At 44.0% G+C, this 17871-nt stretch overlaps 1 protein-coding gene across 1 annotated transcript in view; it reads right to left on the bottom strand.

Annotated features, from left to right (window-relative positions):
- astn1 (astrotactin 1) overlaps window positions 1-17871 on the bottom strand; it is a gene marked incomplete at its 5' end in the record, with an annotated part of 390125 nt that overhangs the window by 293356 nt on the left and 78898 nt on the right. Inside the window, 3 exons of the mRNA XM_079284766.1 lie at window positions 6380-6529; window positions 10304-10446; window positions 10740-10996. Of these exons, the coding sequence (XP_079140892.1) occupies window positions 6380-6529; window positions 10304-10446; window positions 10740-10996 (550 nt within the window). The remainder of the gene's footprint in view (window positions 1-6379; window positions 6530-10303; window positions 10447-10739; window positions 10997-17871) is intronic.

Genomic DNA, 17871 nt, shown 5'->3' on the forward strand with positions numbered 1-17871 from the left:
CCTACTGACACATGCAGAGAAGATGTCCACTGAGGAGCACAGGAGCTCCGTCTCTGCATATTTTATGACGGCGATGAAAACTGTTGACTAGAAACACCAACAACAGCGACTCAAGAACTGCACGGAGCAGATCTAATTGCCTGCTTAGACAGTCTCGTTCCTATGCAGCGGGCTTTGGAGAATATCAACGTGCACCTGGAAGCTCTGAAATTTCAAAAGTGCTGTGTGTGTGTGTGTGTGTGTGTGTGTGTATTAGTTGAATGCATTAGGCGGCACATCATTGTACTTTCAAATACAAACCTGATACAACGATTATAATGAGTGTGCAGGGATCATTTCTTGCTCTCTGGTATCATATTCTGCATTCTTTTAGTCGAAATAAGGAAAATGTAGCTGAATTATCTGCTTTGTTTCTGAATGTGGAGCAGATCTGTCAGTGGGTCAGCTAAAATAACATGCTCACGAGCAAATCATATGATATTAACTCGCACGATATAAGTCAGCCCCGGATTCAACAACCGGGGCAGCTGTGAGCGACAACCTAAGTGTAGGGAGAGGTAAAGAACGACACCTGCGTGTATGAACCAAGCTGGTGAACGGAACCGAGCATGAAGAGAACACAGCAAGGTAGAGAACCTTGGCTGGAAAGCTATGGAGGCTCTGGGCCTCTTGTGATTGGTCACACGTCCCCAAACAGATTGATGTGCATTCGCTTTCTTCTGAAAACGTAGTTTGTCATAAACATGAGAAGCCGAGTCATGATACTGGTGACTTATTGGAATTTGATACAGTCAATGGAGCCATATCTAATCAGCTCTATGCCAACACATTCACTTCTATGTCGGCTCCGATCTACAGACAACGTCAAGGGCCAGTTATTTAGAACGTAACCTTTGGTGATATTCTCCAAAATTGTGGATTTCAGTATCTATTATAATGTTATGAAGCCACCTGGTTGTTATTGTGTTAATAATTTATGAATTAATTCATACAATAAACAGCCTCCAGTACATCGGCACACCCTGAGACACATTTGATGAGTCCACTTCTGACAATACTGTTCATCGCAAATATTTCATATTCTATAAAATCACGTGGCACATACTACAATAATATACTACTACAATACAATACTAATTGAATAGAATATAATAAAACAATACTACATAAGGATAGTGAGTCAAGTTTTTTAGGCCACTGTTCAGATATGCAGTGCAGTCATCTGTAAACATAGAATAATGGGGCTCGAGAGCAACTAGGAGAGAGTTCTCTGAACTGGAGTCTGTTCATTTGCTTGTGATCATGTTTTTATCGCGCTTGTGACATATGACATAAATCTGATGCCGCAAATCATGCTGTATTGAAGAAGACTTGGAACTAGAGACTGAGAGCACAAACTCATGTTTACAATGTTTACTGAGGTAATAAATCAAGAGAGAAGTAGAGTCATTTTCTCATAGACTTCTATACAACCAGAGGAGTCACCCCCTGGTGGACATTAGAGAGAATGCAGCTTTAACACATGAAGCATTGGCTTCACTTTTCAGAAGCGAAAGTTGCCGTCTGGTTGGTCCAAACTCACAGATCTCAAAGAGACTTTAAGATAGATCCTCTGGATAACTCTGTAAATACACATATACTTTAAGGTACTGCTTTAGTTGGGGATTCAAGCTAGCGGACAAAGTTAGTAATATGCTAGCCTTAGTATGCTAGTGTTAATCCGTCACACTGGATGGACAGGTCAAACAAACACAGGACTTTCACTCAGGAGACCTATTTTTTTGTGTCCGTGTGAAACCAAGTCAACGCAGCCTACTCACCAACTTATTTCAAGCCAAGCCTCAATCTTTTTGTTTCGTAGTTTTGTTGCCAAAGCAGGTTCTGCACTGCAGGGGCTGTAGGCAAACTCAACGCCCGTATGGCTTGATATTCGTAGGAGCATGCAAAATGAATTAAGTAAGATACCATATGAACAGTTGTTCGAGGATACATTGCAGATTATGAACAACAGCTTGATCTCCTTAAAACGATTCTAGAACTCAAGCCTTGAAGAGACCAGTTATTATGCAGGAAAAGATACACAAACTAACTTGTACTGAATGATTTTCTCTCTCCAATGATACTACCAGGCAGGATTGTGCAAGTTGTCATGGCTTGGTAAACAGTAGAATTATGTCATTCACATTGCAAAGTAATCCCTTGGAATGTGTGCCGGCAAATATTCGATTGGCCAACGTAGCACGTTGCCAGATGACATTACAACAGGACTCTACTTATGTTTTTGTGAGAACCCTTGCTGTGCCAACGATGCCATCTCATTAAAATGGATGAGGAGGTTTTTGACTTTTTTTGTTGGGACGTGGCACTAGTGTCTGAACACGGCCTTGGACCTTTCGAGTGTTTCATCCCTTTGGTATGAAGCGTCACAGACTGGCTGGGAAGGTAAACATCGCTGTGTTGTTTTGCAGCTCTCTGAAACTGTGTTTCAGGGTTTCAGGGCAGTGAAGGTTTAAATATTCCAACACCGTTTGGAGCTGCCAACGGTGCCAAATGACGCATTTCTGTGTGGGCCTTTGGGCTATTCGCTCTTTGTTCTCATCTTCCATTATTGATAAAAGGGTTTGCATGAATGTGGTTGTTTTTCTCCTCTCTCTTTTGCTATGATTTGAACTCTCATAGCTGAGCCATGGTGGGTGCAGGTGGGCAGTAACACAGTGAACGTCACACAGAAAGAATGAAGAAAAGTGCTTCCTCTAAAACTAGAATCCAAAATGTCCCGAGAGCCATGTTGAGTTGCCACCAGTCATGAATGCAACGTAATTAAAATGGATGGTTGCTCGAACACATACATTGGAGGGCGTCTGTGATGAAACACACAGCTGAATACCTCCTCGTTTGTGCTCCTGTGTTGCAGCTTAACAAGTACAATCCTTCCTGACAGTTTGGAGAAGAACTCCGTGCTGCTAATAATAAGGTTTATTCCTCCACAGTCACTAACACCACAGACTTGTTTTTAATTGGGCTCAGAATAAAGCATCTGTGCATCCAAGTAGAAGGAAGTGAATTGTGGTCTGAGGTCAACTGAAAATGTCGCTTCTTTTTCTCGTGTTTATCATAATGGGATAATATTTCTCTCTGTTCCTTTCGTTCATTGCTCAATCTCCTTTCTCACCAATTGGCCTCTGAACGTCACAACCATTTCTAAGTCACTTAGTGTGCAATGAGAACGCCATTCTTTCTTTTTGCGTGCCATTTTACATCACATGTACATGCCGGTAGCTCCCATGAGTTTTGCAAAATTCTTAATTAGTTGTTCTTTTATTACTGGAGCCCAAATAGCATATGACAGAATGCATTCATCAAACCGGTAAATGTAGCGTTGGGATTGGGTTGTTAAGTTCAGCGGACTTTGAGATGATCACCGCCCATGGCCGACCAACCAGACAGACCTGCCTGAGGCTACTCCACTACCCAGCATGCTCCTGGCTGTCTGATGTCTGGTCGCAGAAAAATAATATGGATGAAATAAAACCTCAGGTGACCCCAGCAACGGTAGGTCAGTGAGCCTACATTTTCAAAGAGACCTGGATCCATCCTGGCGATCCGGATCAAGCTTCAGTTGACCGTCAAACCGCAGGACTCCGGTGGGACGAGAGGAGGAGGACTCTGTGTCTACATCACCATGCTTGGTGCTCAAACTCAGTCAAAGTTGATGGACAATGTTTCCCTGATGTCAAATTCCATTGTTAAGATGTCAGCCGTCTTTTCTGGCCAGAGAATTGTTGTTGTTGCTGCTGTTCACATTCCTCATGATGCAAATGCAAACAATGCTCAACAGGAATGTTCTCTTTTTGTAATGTTTTTCATGTCATGTTGCGCAATGACAAATAAATGATCCCTGAATCCTTGAACGCATTCTGTACTAACTGCAATGTAAATGCACATGTGATTATGCTATGCCGAGCAAGTGACGTGGTATAAAAAATGAGAAAGACTGTATGGCGGGTGGGTCAAACAAACACAGGACATTCAACCAGGAGACCCGTGTTCGTGTCCCAGAGTGTTGTTGAGTTATTTTGAAGTTACACTAGTGATAACTGCGACTGTGTCTCGACCAGGCTGGAGCGTACATGACAGGTGAAATACCTAAAACCTTAAAATGGCCGGCAGTTTATGAGCTCAGTACAAAGTACAACTCCTACACTATCACAGCTCGGGGGGGGAGCAGATTGTCATTCATGGTGATATGAAAAGAAATACGGTTTGACATATGTTAGCAAAAAGACCACAATACACAACGAGATGTATATGTTTGTAGTTTCACATCCACACTTTGTGCTGAGTCACTGTTCAAAGGGCATTCATCTCTCCCATCTGTAACACGAAGTGTATCCTCAGTGTCCCGCAAAGACCATTTCTTTGCTAATAAAGCCTCGTATTGTTTCACTGTATTATTGATAACTTTTGGAAGTTGAAAATGTCTCAGGGTCCTCGGGAGTTTTCCGAAAGGGCATCCGTGATGTTGGCAATGATTAAACCTGCGTGGTGGCAGTCAGTGACTCGCCGTGGTTTCCTGATTGCCACAGAGCTGTGAGCGATAACCAAATGTTGATGAAAGATGTGTGTCGCTGGGCCATCATCTCAACGCTGCTGCAGGTCCAACACCTCGCACCTCCACTTCATGCCTCCATGTTTATATTGGAACGCATTCCCCCTCACAACGATTCATTATTGAGCCTTTGAATACAGTTGCAATGATGCTGCTGGGCAAAGAAACAGAACTATGAATTAGACATAAGGGTTCTATGAGGCAGCAGCCTGTGTACCTAAAAGTCTAACTTCAATGTCAATCACCATATTGTGGTGTTCTTCATTAAGCGTGAATGTCAACACTGTTATTTGATTGGTATAATATCTGCATGGATATGGACTCAAAATGTATTGTTATTGTTTCATTCAAAACACGCATGCTCTGAATCATGAAGTAGAGTAAGAAGTGCCGAGGTTGCAGGACTCACTTGCTGTAGGTTTTGAGAATCTGGTGAAAAGTTAAAGCAATCACCAAATCTGGACCCGTGGACGAACGGTCACTAACATTAATGTACGATGAAATCATAATCAGGTTTATCAAAGTCAAAGTCAAAGTAGCTTTTATTGTCAATTTCTTGCATGTCAGGACATATAAGGAATCGAAATTACGTTTCCCACTCTCCCACGGTGGAACATAAAAGTGCAAGCACGACACATAAAACACTTCCTAGGCTAGGTAATCTCACTTTATCTCACTTTTAAACGTCTCTTTAAATATGATTCTTGGCTCCAGCTGAACCGGACTGGCATGTGGCACGGCTGTCTGAGTGAGACTGTGGTGGGTGGACCTCAGGCCCTCTCGGGCAGTCCGGGGGCATGATCCCCCAGAAGGTGATTTTGTACAATTTAACCCTCGACATTAAAAGGTTAAATGCATCAATCTGGAGCAGAATTAAGAGGCTAGATCTGTGAAAAACCTTGTGCGCTTGTAAACAATTTAGTGGTTGAGTAAACAGTTCATTCATGAACACGGTGGTCAAACCCCTGGCATACTGAGGACAGTCCGCCGGGAGCAGGCGGCGGTGGACTTGGGCCTTCACTCCCTTGGAGAGGGACACCCCCCCCAGGAAGTGACAAGGTGCTGGTGAGGGCTGTTGTAAAGCTCAAAGCCAGAACAGCGAGCCACCTTCACCCCCATGAAGGCCATCAAGCCATTTTTCCTAGTCGTCGCCCTCATCTTACAGAACCACAAATGCTTCTATCCGTGAATCAACACAGCGGTCTACACAGGCAGCACGACAGGAGCTGTATTGATTACAAATAATGAAGCGCGTTTTAATGCCGAACGTCTATTTTCTTCCGTTTTACGTGCGTAGCTGCGCTGATTGCGTGGTGGGATCTGAGCGCTGCCAAAACACAGGTGACCTGCAATCAACGTCCGGCCTAAACACCGATTGAAGCTGCTGCTTGCTCTTTGTCTCCTGTGCAGACGAGGCGTTCACTTCTTATACCACCAGAAACTGTTTTATCCTCTTTTGAAATATGTCATTGTGGTATGTTTACTTACACAAAATGTGAGGAAAATTCAAATATCTGACGGGTGACTTTGCAATTATGTTGCTGTTGCCGTGTAAAAAGGAATCATTTTAAGCCTTGATCCATCTTTCTATTTATGTTTTTCATAAAATCAATGGTTTGCAAAGGCAGCGCTGAACCGTGTTCGATGGGGTAAAACATGACAGTCATCTGAACTAAAGTTTCTGTCTGTCTGGTGCTGACACGGAGCGCTGCTTTTTAACGTGATGTGTCATCTGTACAGAGCGTAGATCTACGGGACACAGCGACTCACCGCGGGTGTTGCTGGAGAGACGTTTGCGTTGGCTGGTGGAGGTGTTGTGCGGGAGCAGAGTGTTCTGCTGGTGGTTGCTGTCGATGGGACTCGTGGCGATGATGTTGTCCTTGTACTTGTTCATCAGGGCCAGCTTGGTGTTGTCGCTCACTGCGGACGAGTGGGATTATAGTTACAAACAGCAGGAAATAAGAGCTCGGAGAAGGTAAGGCACAAACTAAAAAGCTTTCTCTCTGGAACGAGAAAGCAGGCACTTGGAAAAGACACAAAAAAAAACACGAAATAATTGTGCTGTTCTTGGCTGGATGTTGACTGTTGAATGTTTTAAAACCACAGTGCAGCAAGGATTAAGTGTAGTAATGCTAAAAGAAACACACCCAGCATGTTGTTTACTGAGGGGAGAATTAAAGAGTGAGAAAAGCTGCCTTGAAATTAAAACCCATTAAGGGAAAATACTGAACACATCCTCAGAGGAGGCGATGATCTCTTTTGGTAAATAATAAGAGTTAAAGTTCCAGGGAAACAATAACAAACACAATATATTATAAAACACCATTTCTGTAATAAAAACAGTACTTTAGTTCGGACTGAAATATCTAGAACACAATTAGATGGATTCTGATGAAATGACCCCCACAGGATGATACTTAAGACGTTTAGAGAGGTTCAATCCTTTACTGTTCATTTAATTAACACAGTTGCACTCAGAATAAGAAGGTGTCTTCTGCGGAAAAAAATTCACAAAGAGTACCGGGCAGGCATAACTAATCTTCCGTCTTGCATAAAGGCATTACAACAGCAGGATGTGAATTCGTGTGGTATTAAATGGTTGTCAACTAATCTGCTCTTGTGATATTTGGTGGTTTTATGTTTGTCGATACGTTAAAGTTACTGTTTTATCCCGAGTGGGAAGGAGTTAAAAAAAAGGTTTTTTTATTACGCTTTATGTGTGAAGCAGTATAAGTTAAGACACACACAATTCACTCTAATCAAACCCTGACACTTTACAACACAAGAGGTTTACATTGTCAGTTTTATTCCCAAGGACGTTAAGAGCATTTCACGATCTGTTTCACAGGGTTTTATAGGGCCGACGTACATGTTAGCTCCAATACGCTCACATGGCCTGAATTTATGTTACAACTGGGTTCGTATTGCTTTTATACCTCCACAGTCGGTTCCCTGACTGTTTTCTCTGGCGACGCCGTGGAGTCCACATCGATGGATTTGAGTCAAAGCTACTGGATGGACTGCCGTGCAACGTGGTCCACATTTAGGTTGGGCGAATTGTTATCACTTTGGAACGGGAGTGTTATGATGCTAAGAAGGTAAACTCAGCGAATGAACATGGTAAACATTACACTTTCTTAGCACTGTCATTGTGAGCATGTTAGCATGTTGATGCTAGCAGCCCAGAAGGGACAAACCAAATACATAGAGAGATCCTTTTTCTTTTTGAAGTCACCTAAAAGTGAACATAATTGCTCTTCTCATTTCTCCATTCTGTGCCTCCTCGCTCCGCTTGCTTGTGACTTCGAAAATCAAGGTCGCAAGGAAAGGAATCGAGGATGTAGAACCTTAGAAGGGGGAATGCCTGCCTCCGACGCGCTTGGGAAGGGAAGGGTGAGCGGAGTGGTATTCGGGCGGTTGCAATCTGCAACCTCACCGCTAGATGGCACTGAACCCGACACTCTGCTCCTTTAATATTGACATAACATCATTGTTTCCACTTGTTTATGAATTCAAAACTATTCCGTCATTCTAAAAAGAAAGGTCAAGAGAAATACTGACTGAAATGTTTGTTATTTTAGTCCAGATTTCCGATGCTTTTTTCCCTGAGCAACCTCTGTCTTGTTCAATATCCACGCATGCCCTGCTGCCTGCATTTCCTATTTCTCTCGTTCCTCTCATCAACCATCTTTAATGCATAATGCACAGTGTTACGCCGTCTCCATCACCTCTGGGGTCGGGCTGTTCGGATTTCATAAGAACACTGCGTGCGAGTGCCTCCACCGTGACCGATCTCTTGATGAATCCGAGGAGTGAATGCGCCGGCAATTGGAATTAAGGGGGGGGGTTACCTTCATAAAACCTGCTCCACTTCATGCGATCGTCCTCGCAGGAGAGGTGCTCAACCCAAACGTCCGCCGATTATGAAAAATAGATCTTTCAGGAGGAGTTGTTGGCAGAACCGTAGTACGCCTTTTGATTATTCCAAGTGTGAGGAGAACACCTGCAGCTCCATATTGATGTCCGGTGGACTGTCTGCATCAGCAGCAGCTCGTGTTCTTACACAGATTATGAGAACTGCTGTACAAGGGCCTCATTTCTATTTGCTGTCCCATTTTGTTGTGTTGGGAGCCTTTGTGTTTGTCAACCTACAATTATAGTCCTCCGTCATTTGGTCTACGTTGATGTTGACGATTACTTCACACCTCTGTGAGAAAATAATACATGGTATTTAATTCAAAATCCAATTACCTCTCTTTGTTTTCACACTGATTATCTAAATTATTCCAACTGTGTTGATGTAATTACACTGTTCCCTGCTCAGGGAACTATTTGTATATCGCCATGTTTCCCCCAATACCAGCTCAAGTAACCTTTTTGATGCAGCAGGATGATAAATAAGGCTTTTGATATGATGAGTGAAAGCTGAGGTTGCTGTTGGGAATATGTTTCCTGTTTACACATCCAGCAGACATGCAGCGACGTTAGCGCTCATTCCGAGTCCTGTTTCTGGCCAAACTAAAAGATGCTAAAACACTCTGTAGTGCTGAGTGGAACGGCAGTCAGATGAAAATTGTCTGAGGGTTCACATCGGTCACATAACACACAGTTGTTTGACCAATTCTTTAGATTCGTGCAGCTCTATTAAAAGGTCCAGTGCAGATTGCAACCAGCTGAATCGACCCCTCGGCTCGCCACTCCCTTTGAATCCATTCAGCCCACCGCGCCTGTCAGAGGATTGCCTCTCTAGAGCCAGTGTTTTGGTTTGTACTACGATAGAAAAACATGGCGGTGCAACACTGCGGACACCATGAAGAGAACAATCTCTGTATGGAGATATGAAGGGCCCATTGTAAACCAACGGGAACACAGCGATTCTTAGTTCCAGGTGATTATAAACTGATGAAAACATTATATTCCATTCCTGCAAATAGATCCCACTAAATCCTACACGCTGCTCCTTTAAAGAATGTCAATATGCAAATAATAGATTGTGTATCTACTTTCTAAAGGAAGAATGTCAGTGTGGAATCAAAAAAGTGCCACTGTCACGGTAACTTGTATCAGCTGCTCTGCTGGCTCGAAACAATAAAACCCATTTTTAGCTTTACCATTAAACACTAATGTGTAATATTAGCACTTATTTGGTGCTGTGTTTCCTGGCCCCTTAAGTCAAGTAGACCTCATGACATTACATGAGCTCATAGCAGGAGAGTCAAAGTGTCTGCTGTGACTACATTCACTGGTTTTGGTCTCCAGCACCTCCTGAGAGACTTTAGCTGCGAAGTGCTCCACGTTTTGCTGACTTTGTCTCTCTGTGGTCGAGTTATAGTTTTCTGATATTAACTCTTGTATTATTTCTCTCATATTAACTATAATATTAGTTCTAGTTGACTCACCACCAACTCCTGAGGGAAATATCTGGGAGTCAGACTTCCCCGCCAGCTAGTTGCTAACTTTGTCCGCGTTGTGTTTAGCCGTGTGGTTCTGGGTTCATGTCGGCTTTATCACTGAAAACAGCGGCCTGCTGCTGCTTCTGTGAGCCCGTCACATTGAGCGACCCCTTCCCATTACATCCAGTCCAGCTGATTCAATGTTACCACGAAAAAGTATTGATCAGTGGAGCTTTACGGCTGTTTGCTTGTTTTTTCTCCCATTTGGTTGACCTGGCTGTTTCCACTTCAGTCAACTCACCAGGTGTGAGGTCCATACTGTTCTTGTCGTTACAGCCCTGGAGGGAGTCCAGGGTACGGGTGACTTGGCTGGCAAACTCCTCGCCGCCATTCATACACTCTCGCTGCAGGTGGTGGCGCAGGTCCGTTATGTCATACTCGTACCTGGCAAGGAGGTAAAAAAAATCAATTAGGGTTACATTATCTTGACTGATCTAAATCAGAGTAAACATCACAAGCGGCTCAGATGCTTGACGAAGCAGCACTGCTCCGGTAAGCTTTTATAATCTTAATCATCAAACTGTGTGCTGTGTGCATATCAGCTGCTTTTTAAGTCGTGAATTTCAAACAATTCCAACCGATTGTTGCCAGTGTAAAATGTGAAATTAGAAACATTTTTAGGGTTTAACTATTTCAAGATACATCCCCTCCCCCCCATCCATCCACCCAAATCCTACTTGTACCCGTCCAAAATCGTTGTCTCCCGGATGCTGAGGGTACCGCTGGAGTTTGGGCCCTGACCCCGAGAGTTCCTCAAGCTCTCCCGAGCCTGGCCTCCCATCAGCACGGAGGGGATGTAGTGGATCTCGTTAGCCGCCTCGGCGCTGGCACTCTTCTGGGGCTGGGGAATGCGGCGGCGCTTACACCAGCGCCTGCGGGTGTAGAGAATCAGGACCAGGCACAGGATGGACAGCAGAAGGGCGATCATCCCGCCCTGAGGGGAGGAGGGTGACATTTGGAGCAGAGACAGAGGAGAAAAAAAGGGGGAAAAGAGAGGGGGAAAAAAGCAGAGACAGAGAAGAGAGTCAAAGGGGAAAACAGATTGAGAGAATCTTGCCAAGTCGAATACGGATCAAAGTCAAAGCAGTGATGCCAACAGCATCATTTGTAAAAAAAGGCTACAGATGCAATTTAGTGAATCACACCCACAATGTTTTTAAATGACAACAGCTCTCATGCTGCTGTGTGGTTACTTCACCTTGAGACAAAGAAGCACTTGGCTGATTTCCATGTGGAATGTGAGCAAGGGTCAGCAGCTATAAACCGCTTCCTCATTGAAAGGACAGAGGTCAATTCCCCCGACTGTGAAAATGAGGTTCCCGGATTCTTTTAGTTTGACAACTTGGGAATTTATGGAGTGACGGAACGTTTTGGCATGTGAAAGAAGATGTGGCATTGGAAAAGGGAAACAGGCACTGAAGGAAGGTTCCACTAAAAATAAAATACAGACATTTTTGATACAACTTTCAATGACGATCTTGATCATTTTGTTTTTTCACGTCACTCTTGTAAAATAATTATTACATACATTTCTTTTCTGTTTCAACTTTCTGTCACTGTTTTAGCGTGGAAGGGGAGGGCATACATGCCTCCATGTAGATACCAACATGAAATCAACCATGGCCGGAATAACCGATATTGCTGCTTCATGGTGTGGAAGTCCCGGTTACGGCTGAACCAATACGCCGTCCTGTCTCATTTCAGAGGAAGTCTGTCCTTCTAACTGCAGTGAGTTTGGAAGGTCTATGAACCAACAAAGCGCGGCGTATACTCGCCGTAGTGAAGCCGGCGCGAGGCGGGCATGTCAAAGGCGTGATGTCATCGTGGCTTGAGTGCCGTGTGCGAAGCCTCTAGGTTGTGCGCTTTCGGCACTTCCTTTTTTAGCCAAGAGCTGTTTCGACGCGTTGGCAAAAATATTCACTCAAAAAACATTTGAGTGAATATTTTGCAGCCAAGGATATCCAACCTTGGTTCCTTTATAATGCATGCAGTACCTGACTCCTGGCTTGTACAAAGGCAATAGAGTAGTCCATGAGCAGAATCATTTGTTATCAGACCTGTCGGAGAATACACAACGCCTTTGTGCGTGCTCGCAGCTCACGGGCCATCTGCTGAGGCTCGGCTCATGGTGCTGAGCGATAGCATGAACAAAAATGAACTCGGCCTGTACTCTCTGATTGATATTCATAATGAACAGTGTCAGTGGTCATTTTACTGTTTGGCTTTGTTTTCTCCTCTGAAGTAAGTTGGGCTGACCTGGCAGTTTGTTTCAAGCCTGTGCGATTGGCTGCTCTGTGGAAATCTGGGAGAACGAAGCGTGTCTGAGACTTTGAATATCAGCTCATAAACATACTCCAGGAAGCATTGATACCATCTGACTGGGTCAGTCCGCATGGCCGTGTTCGCTTTACTCATCTTCCCTCGTATTTTGATGACTTATGAGCTGGTTTTCGGAGGTCGAGAGATGCGACGGCATCCACGCCAGCACCTGTGAGTGTTGGGGACGCGAGCACACGATGGACAGATGAAGGGCCTCTGAGCCTGAGCCCTGAGGACAGGTTAGACGGAGGGGGGCAGAGACAGAATCAGACAGAGAACATGAGACAGCGGGGGGGGAGGGAGTCAAAGAGGGAGCGGATGAAGGCAGAGAAATGTCGGCGAGGAGCGGGATATGGATCAAAGTCAAGGCCAGTCAAACGCACGCAGCCCGTGGAAACACTGGAGAGAGACAGAGACAGTCACTTTGAATATCAGACCATATCTCTGCCATGAATGAAGACAATGATCGCAGATTTCTGGGCAGTTTCATTCTACCGATTCCAAAAAAAAAAATCTCATCCTATTATTTGCATTTTTTAAGTTACTGAAAGGGATGTTTGTGGAGAAAGGCAGGAAAGATGAGGAGAGATAACACGCAGACACGATTGTAAGTTGGACCCGTAACGTGACATGAATCCTCGCGGCTTGAGAGACACAAGGCCAAATAACAACGTTACAAATTGATGCCCAGCAATCGTCTGGCCAGAACAACAGTGGACTAACAAGAGAATCAGTGAAAAGTGATTCAAAAAGAAAAGAAATCAATCAATTTGAGCTAAACTGTGTCAGCTCAGTCAAACCAGCACCGTTTTGGAAAGATAAGCAAAAACGATGAAATGGAAAATGGATTTTAATTTTAAGTTGTTTGCATAAAAAAGAAATCCCTTCAATGCATTTTTGTAATTCTGAGGCTGAATAAAAATAGGGGGGGTTCAGTTGCTCATATTCATTTAAATAGGCAAAAGGGAGGCTCATTTGCATAAGTAGTTTTCCTAATCTGCATAACCAAGGACATTAACAAATGACACCGTGACACTTGTGCACTGCATCTGCATGCACAGTGGTCAAAGGGAGAGCAGGGTCATTTAGTTAGGAATGATTACATTTCCAGCACTTTCAAAGTCACTGATGAAGTCCCCCTATTTACATAAAGCAGTGACTGCACACTCAATGCAACAGTAAATGACACCGCCATGTTTTCCACTCAATTATATTTGTTATTATATGGATTTGCATACATTCACAGGAGATGGTCTACAATCAATTTGAAAGATTGCAAATAAAACAATATGAAGCAGGGCCTCATTACGTGTGTGACACGTTTTCATTAATCTTCTCCAAAAACACATTTGCTATTTTTTCATTGTTTACCTTCATAAGGATATGTTTATGTTCATTGTGTCATTTTGGGGGAGTGTCTTTGGAGGGAAAAGAGTTAGTGGGTTTTTTGGGTTGGATATTATTCTTTAATCTAGCGCAGGGATTCCCAAAGTGGGGTGCGCGCACCCCTGGGGGTGCGCGAGCTGCCTCTAGGGGGTGCGCGAGAGGAAAAGTGTAATGGCGGTCTGATGGTGTAATAATATTAAATATAAAAAAAAAATGTAATTTTAATTTAAAAACTGTCAGGTGGGACATCTGAAGCTATCAGTCGTAAAAGAGGAGAGGGACAGAGAGAGAGAGAGAGGAATCGGAGGCGAGGGGAACGGAGAGGTGCGTGGGGAGAGACCGGGAGAAGAAATCGAGCCAGAGTCAGAGGAAGATGAGACGGAGGAAGGAGGAAGGGATTGCACAGACAAATCGGGAGCACATCGGCCCATCGCGGAGTCAAGGTGAAAAAGAGGAAACGAGAGTGAGCATCAGACTGGGAAAAAAAAGAGGAAATATGATGAAAAGTATGTGTGTCTGGGCTTCACTTGGATTGGCAACGCAGATTCCCCAAAGCCACAGTGCGTGGTGTGCAGTGAGGTTCTGGCTAACAGTCTGAAGCTCTTATTTACGTCGCCACCTGAACACCAAGCATGCCAGTGCAAGTCAAAAGCCCCTTACATTCTTTATATCGAAATTGGAGGAGTTACAAAACAGCCAAAACAACTGCAGTCTCATTCATGTGTTGGGTCTATAAATGACGCACTACGGGCTTCATATCTGGTTACAGAATAGCGAGAAAGGGGCTACCGCACACAATCGCCGAAGACGTGAGCTTGCCAGCTGCCAGAGAGATGGTGGAATGTATGATTGGGGAGAAAGAAGCAAAAAAGTTGTGCATGATCCCGGTGTCCAACAACACTGTGTCGCGCCGCATCGATGCTTTGTCCGAAGACATCCTGGCTGCATTAGTCGCTCATTAATTGTAAATTAAATGTGATAATCTGCCTCTGAGCCTGTGCGTGTGTCCTCACATCCGTATTGCTCTTTAAAAGTGACGCCTTGTGTCACTGAAAGTTATTGAAACTTTGTTGCAGTGTTTCAGGGCGTTTTCACACCTTCAGTTCGTTTGCTTTGTTGCAGTTGCTCCTTTGTTCGGTTTGTGTTCACACTGCAACATTTAACAGCGGACTAAATCTTGTAAACAAATGCCACGCGCGAGCAAACTGTTCTCTCATTGGTCCGATTCTTATGCGGCTATGAAGGCTTAAAAGGCTCTGTTGCGTCTTTTTTTTTTTTTTTTTTTTTATTAATGGGGGGGGGGGGGGGGGTGCGCGAACCCGGTCGGGATGTAGAAGGGGGTGCGCGGCCTAAAAAGTTTGGGAACCGCTGATCTAGCGTATAGTTTCTCAAGATAACCATGTGCATTTAACACATCTTAAAAGTGCACCAACCAATGTGTTTGTGTTAACAAAAGGTCAAATGACTTCTTGTAATGTGAAAGGGGTCGTCCCTTGTCGTGACAGGTTTCTGCCATTGTTTGATTCAGCCTCACCAGCTTTATCATTTTCAGCAACAGTCAGCTATTTTCAGCGAAAAAAGCTCAAATAAGAGTGACTGTATGCTATCGGTCAAGCTCCAAACGGCAGACAGAACACAGTTAGCTATGGCTCGTTAATATAGTGAACAATTCGGCAGCTAAAGAGTCACCAGCGTTGGTGGGGACAAAAACAGAGCTCGAAGGGGAGCAAATACGATGTGATGTCAAATATGATGCAGACGAATGCTAATGTTGCTCACATGCTAGCAACATCAACTTCACAAATATGTGTGTAGCTTGTTGGTGAGTTCTACCCCCAAATAGCAAAGAAAAAAGAAAAAAAGGTTCACATCATGCTCAATAAAATAGAGATAAAGTAACATAACCATACAGTCAATTGATTCTGGGACCACTGTCCCCCTGAGGTATACAGTATAGTCACATTCACTCCGATCCAGTTCTGTTTCTTTCTTCCTAAGATGATGGAGATACCGATATTAAAGTCACTGTGTGTGTCAGCTGACATGCCTAGATGTATTTGTAAATCCCCTTTGAACAGTAGTGTGAGGAGAGATTGAAAGCATGCGGCAGCTGGGTCGCAGACATCCTTGAGTGAAACACCATGTCACCTGTGTCGACTGTTGTATCGATGAAAGCATCCGTTGTAGACAGTCAAGGGGAAAGCGGGTGCAATTATCTGTCGAGGGCTGTGGGGCGGGGGGGGGGGGTGATTTCCTTGTTTACAATCATTCTTTTTGTGACTGGGCGTAATGAAGCTAAAACCAGGTGTTAAGTTGCTATTTCATGTTTTTTTTCTCCAAAGCGCATGATTTCCCTTTTACTTTTAATGTGCTGTCGCTCCTCAGAGGCAGACATAGTGTCGCAACGACCAGCTCTTGGCGGGGTTCAACCAACCCGGCTCTGCTCCACAACACTCTCCTGCATTCTTTTCAGATTTTCTGCCTGAGATTTCGTAAAAACGTGTGTCGCTAACTTTGTAATGATTATAACATAAAGACGTACTCGGCTTTACAGGAACAGTGTTGTTTTTTCATCTCGATCACCAGGTGATGTGGTGGTTCACTTTCACACTGTGATCTGTCGATGTTCATCTCTTTAAACATATCGTCGGCCCTTCTTCCTGCTTCTTTTTCAGTTTTCCCAAACATTCGATAATATCTCTAAATAGACTGCAGTTCGTGACCGTGTGGGTACCTCTGGCAGCTTGGCTTAGCAAAGGCTCAGTTATGACACATTTCTGGGTTTCATAAGATTCATAAGTCACTCTTTAACATATAAAACGTTTATATTCCACTTTTCTCTATTGTTAGAGAAGTGGTCAAATTGAGTTCTTGTCGTTTCTAATCTAAAAGAAGAGTAAAGGAATTTTGAAATGTCATGACTGAGCATTTGTAACGATCACAACTGTGTATGTAATGTTAAGCCGTGCCATTGTTTCATTCATCCCCGAGGAAACAAGTCAAAGGTCAAGGACTTCAAATGGCCCTCAATCAAATCTACCTCAGTGACAAATGGAATTAAAACCCATCAAGCTGCATTAGCGCTCATGCGTAGAGGGGGCTAATATAGACCAAATGGAAAAAAGCTGTTTAACGTCAGGCATTACATGGAATCAAAGTGAGGACTAAGTGGGCTGTGTCCTCCTCAGGAGCCAGTAAAGCCCAGCCACACATCCAAGCATGCCGGCGCTCCAGCCCTGTAATCCACTTACTGACGGATGAGGATGATGTTATAATGGCACGAGTGCTCCTTATGACTTACACTCCTGTCATGTAAGTCCTGAATGCAAGAGAGAAGACGTGGCCTTTCTCAGTCTGACAGAGACCGGCATGGTATTAGAGCCGAGCTATCGATCTGTCACTTAGTCTCTGGATGCGAGGCATGAAGACGCAGGAGGACGGAAAGATCGAGACCGTCTGACAGCCGCCAGAGCGCAAAAGGAAGTTTCTTGCTTTCAATGCAATAAACTTCACTGTGAAGCCGAAGGGCCGGTGAGCGGATTCAATATTAATGATGGAAATAGATGGATGTTATACACTGAGCCCTCTCACGCGATTGGAAAACTCCTGCAGCCAGGGTTAATGCCGCCAAAGTATCATATATAATATCTGCAATGGAATAAAACAAAACAGCAGACCTTTTGATCCGGAGCGGATTTTGACTTTGAACAGATGTGAAAGTCAAAACCTCCATTTCCCACACGCCACACGAGGACTGGAAATGAGGATTAATGGCACAAATGGTTTGAATCATTTGATTCAATTTGGTGTGTTTCATAAGAGCTAATAGAGCATGACGCCGTGATGGTGTTCGAGGGTGTGTGTGTGTGTGTGTGTGTGTGTGTGTGGTGGGAAGGCATGAATGTAAAAACCACACATTTGTCATGTAAACATTTATTCTCTTGGAATTAAATGAAGTCACTGGAGTCGGGTGCTCTAAAGAGCTGAAGACATTACAGAATCACTTAATGTAGTGCACCATCAGAGACTAACGCCACGATACGCAGACGCTTCTCATCATGTTATACATTAGCAGCTCTCGTGTGATGCTGATGGCATACATTT

Source organism: Melanostigma gelatinosum (genome assembly GCF_949748355.1).
Source record: "Melanostigma gelatinosum genome assembly, chromosome: 15".
NCBI classification, from domain to species: Eukaryota; Metazoa; Chordata; class Actinopteri; order Perciformes; family Zoarcidae; genus Melanostigma; species Melanostigma gelatinosum.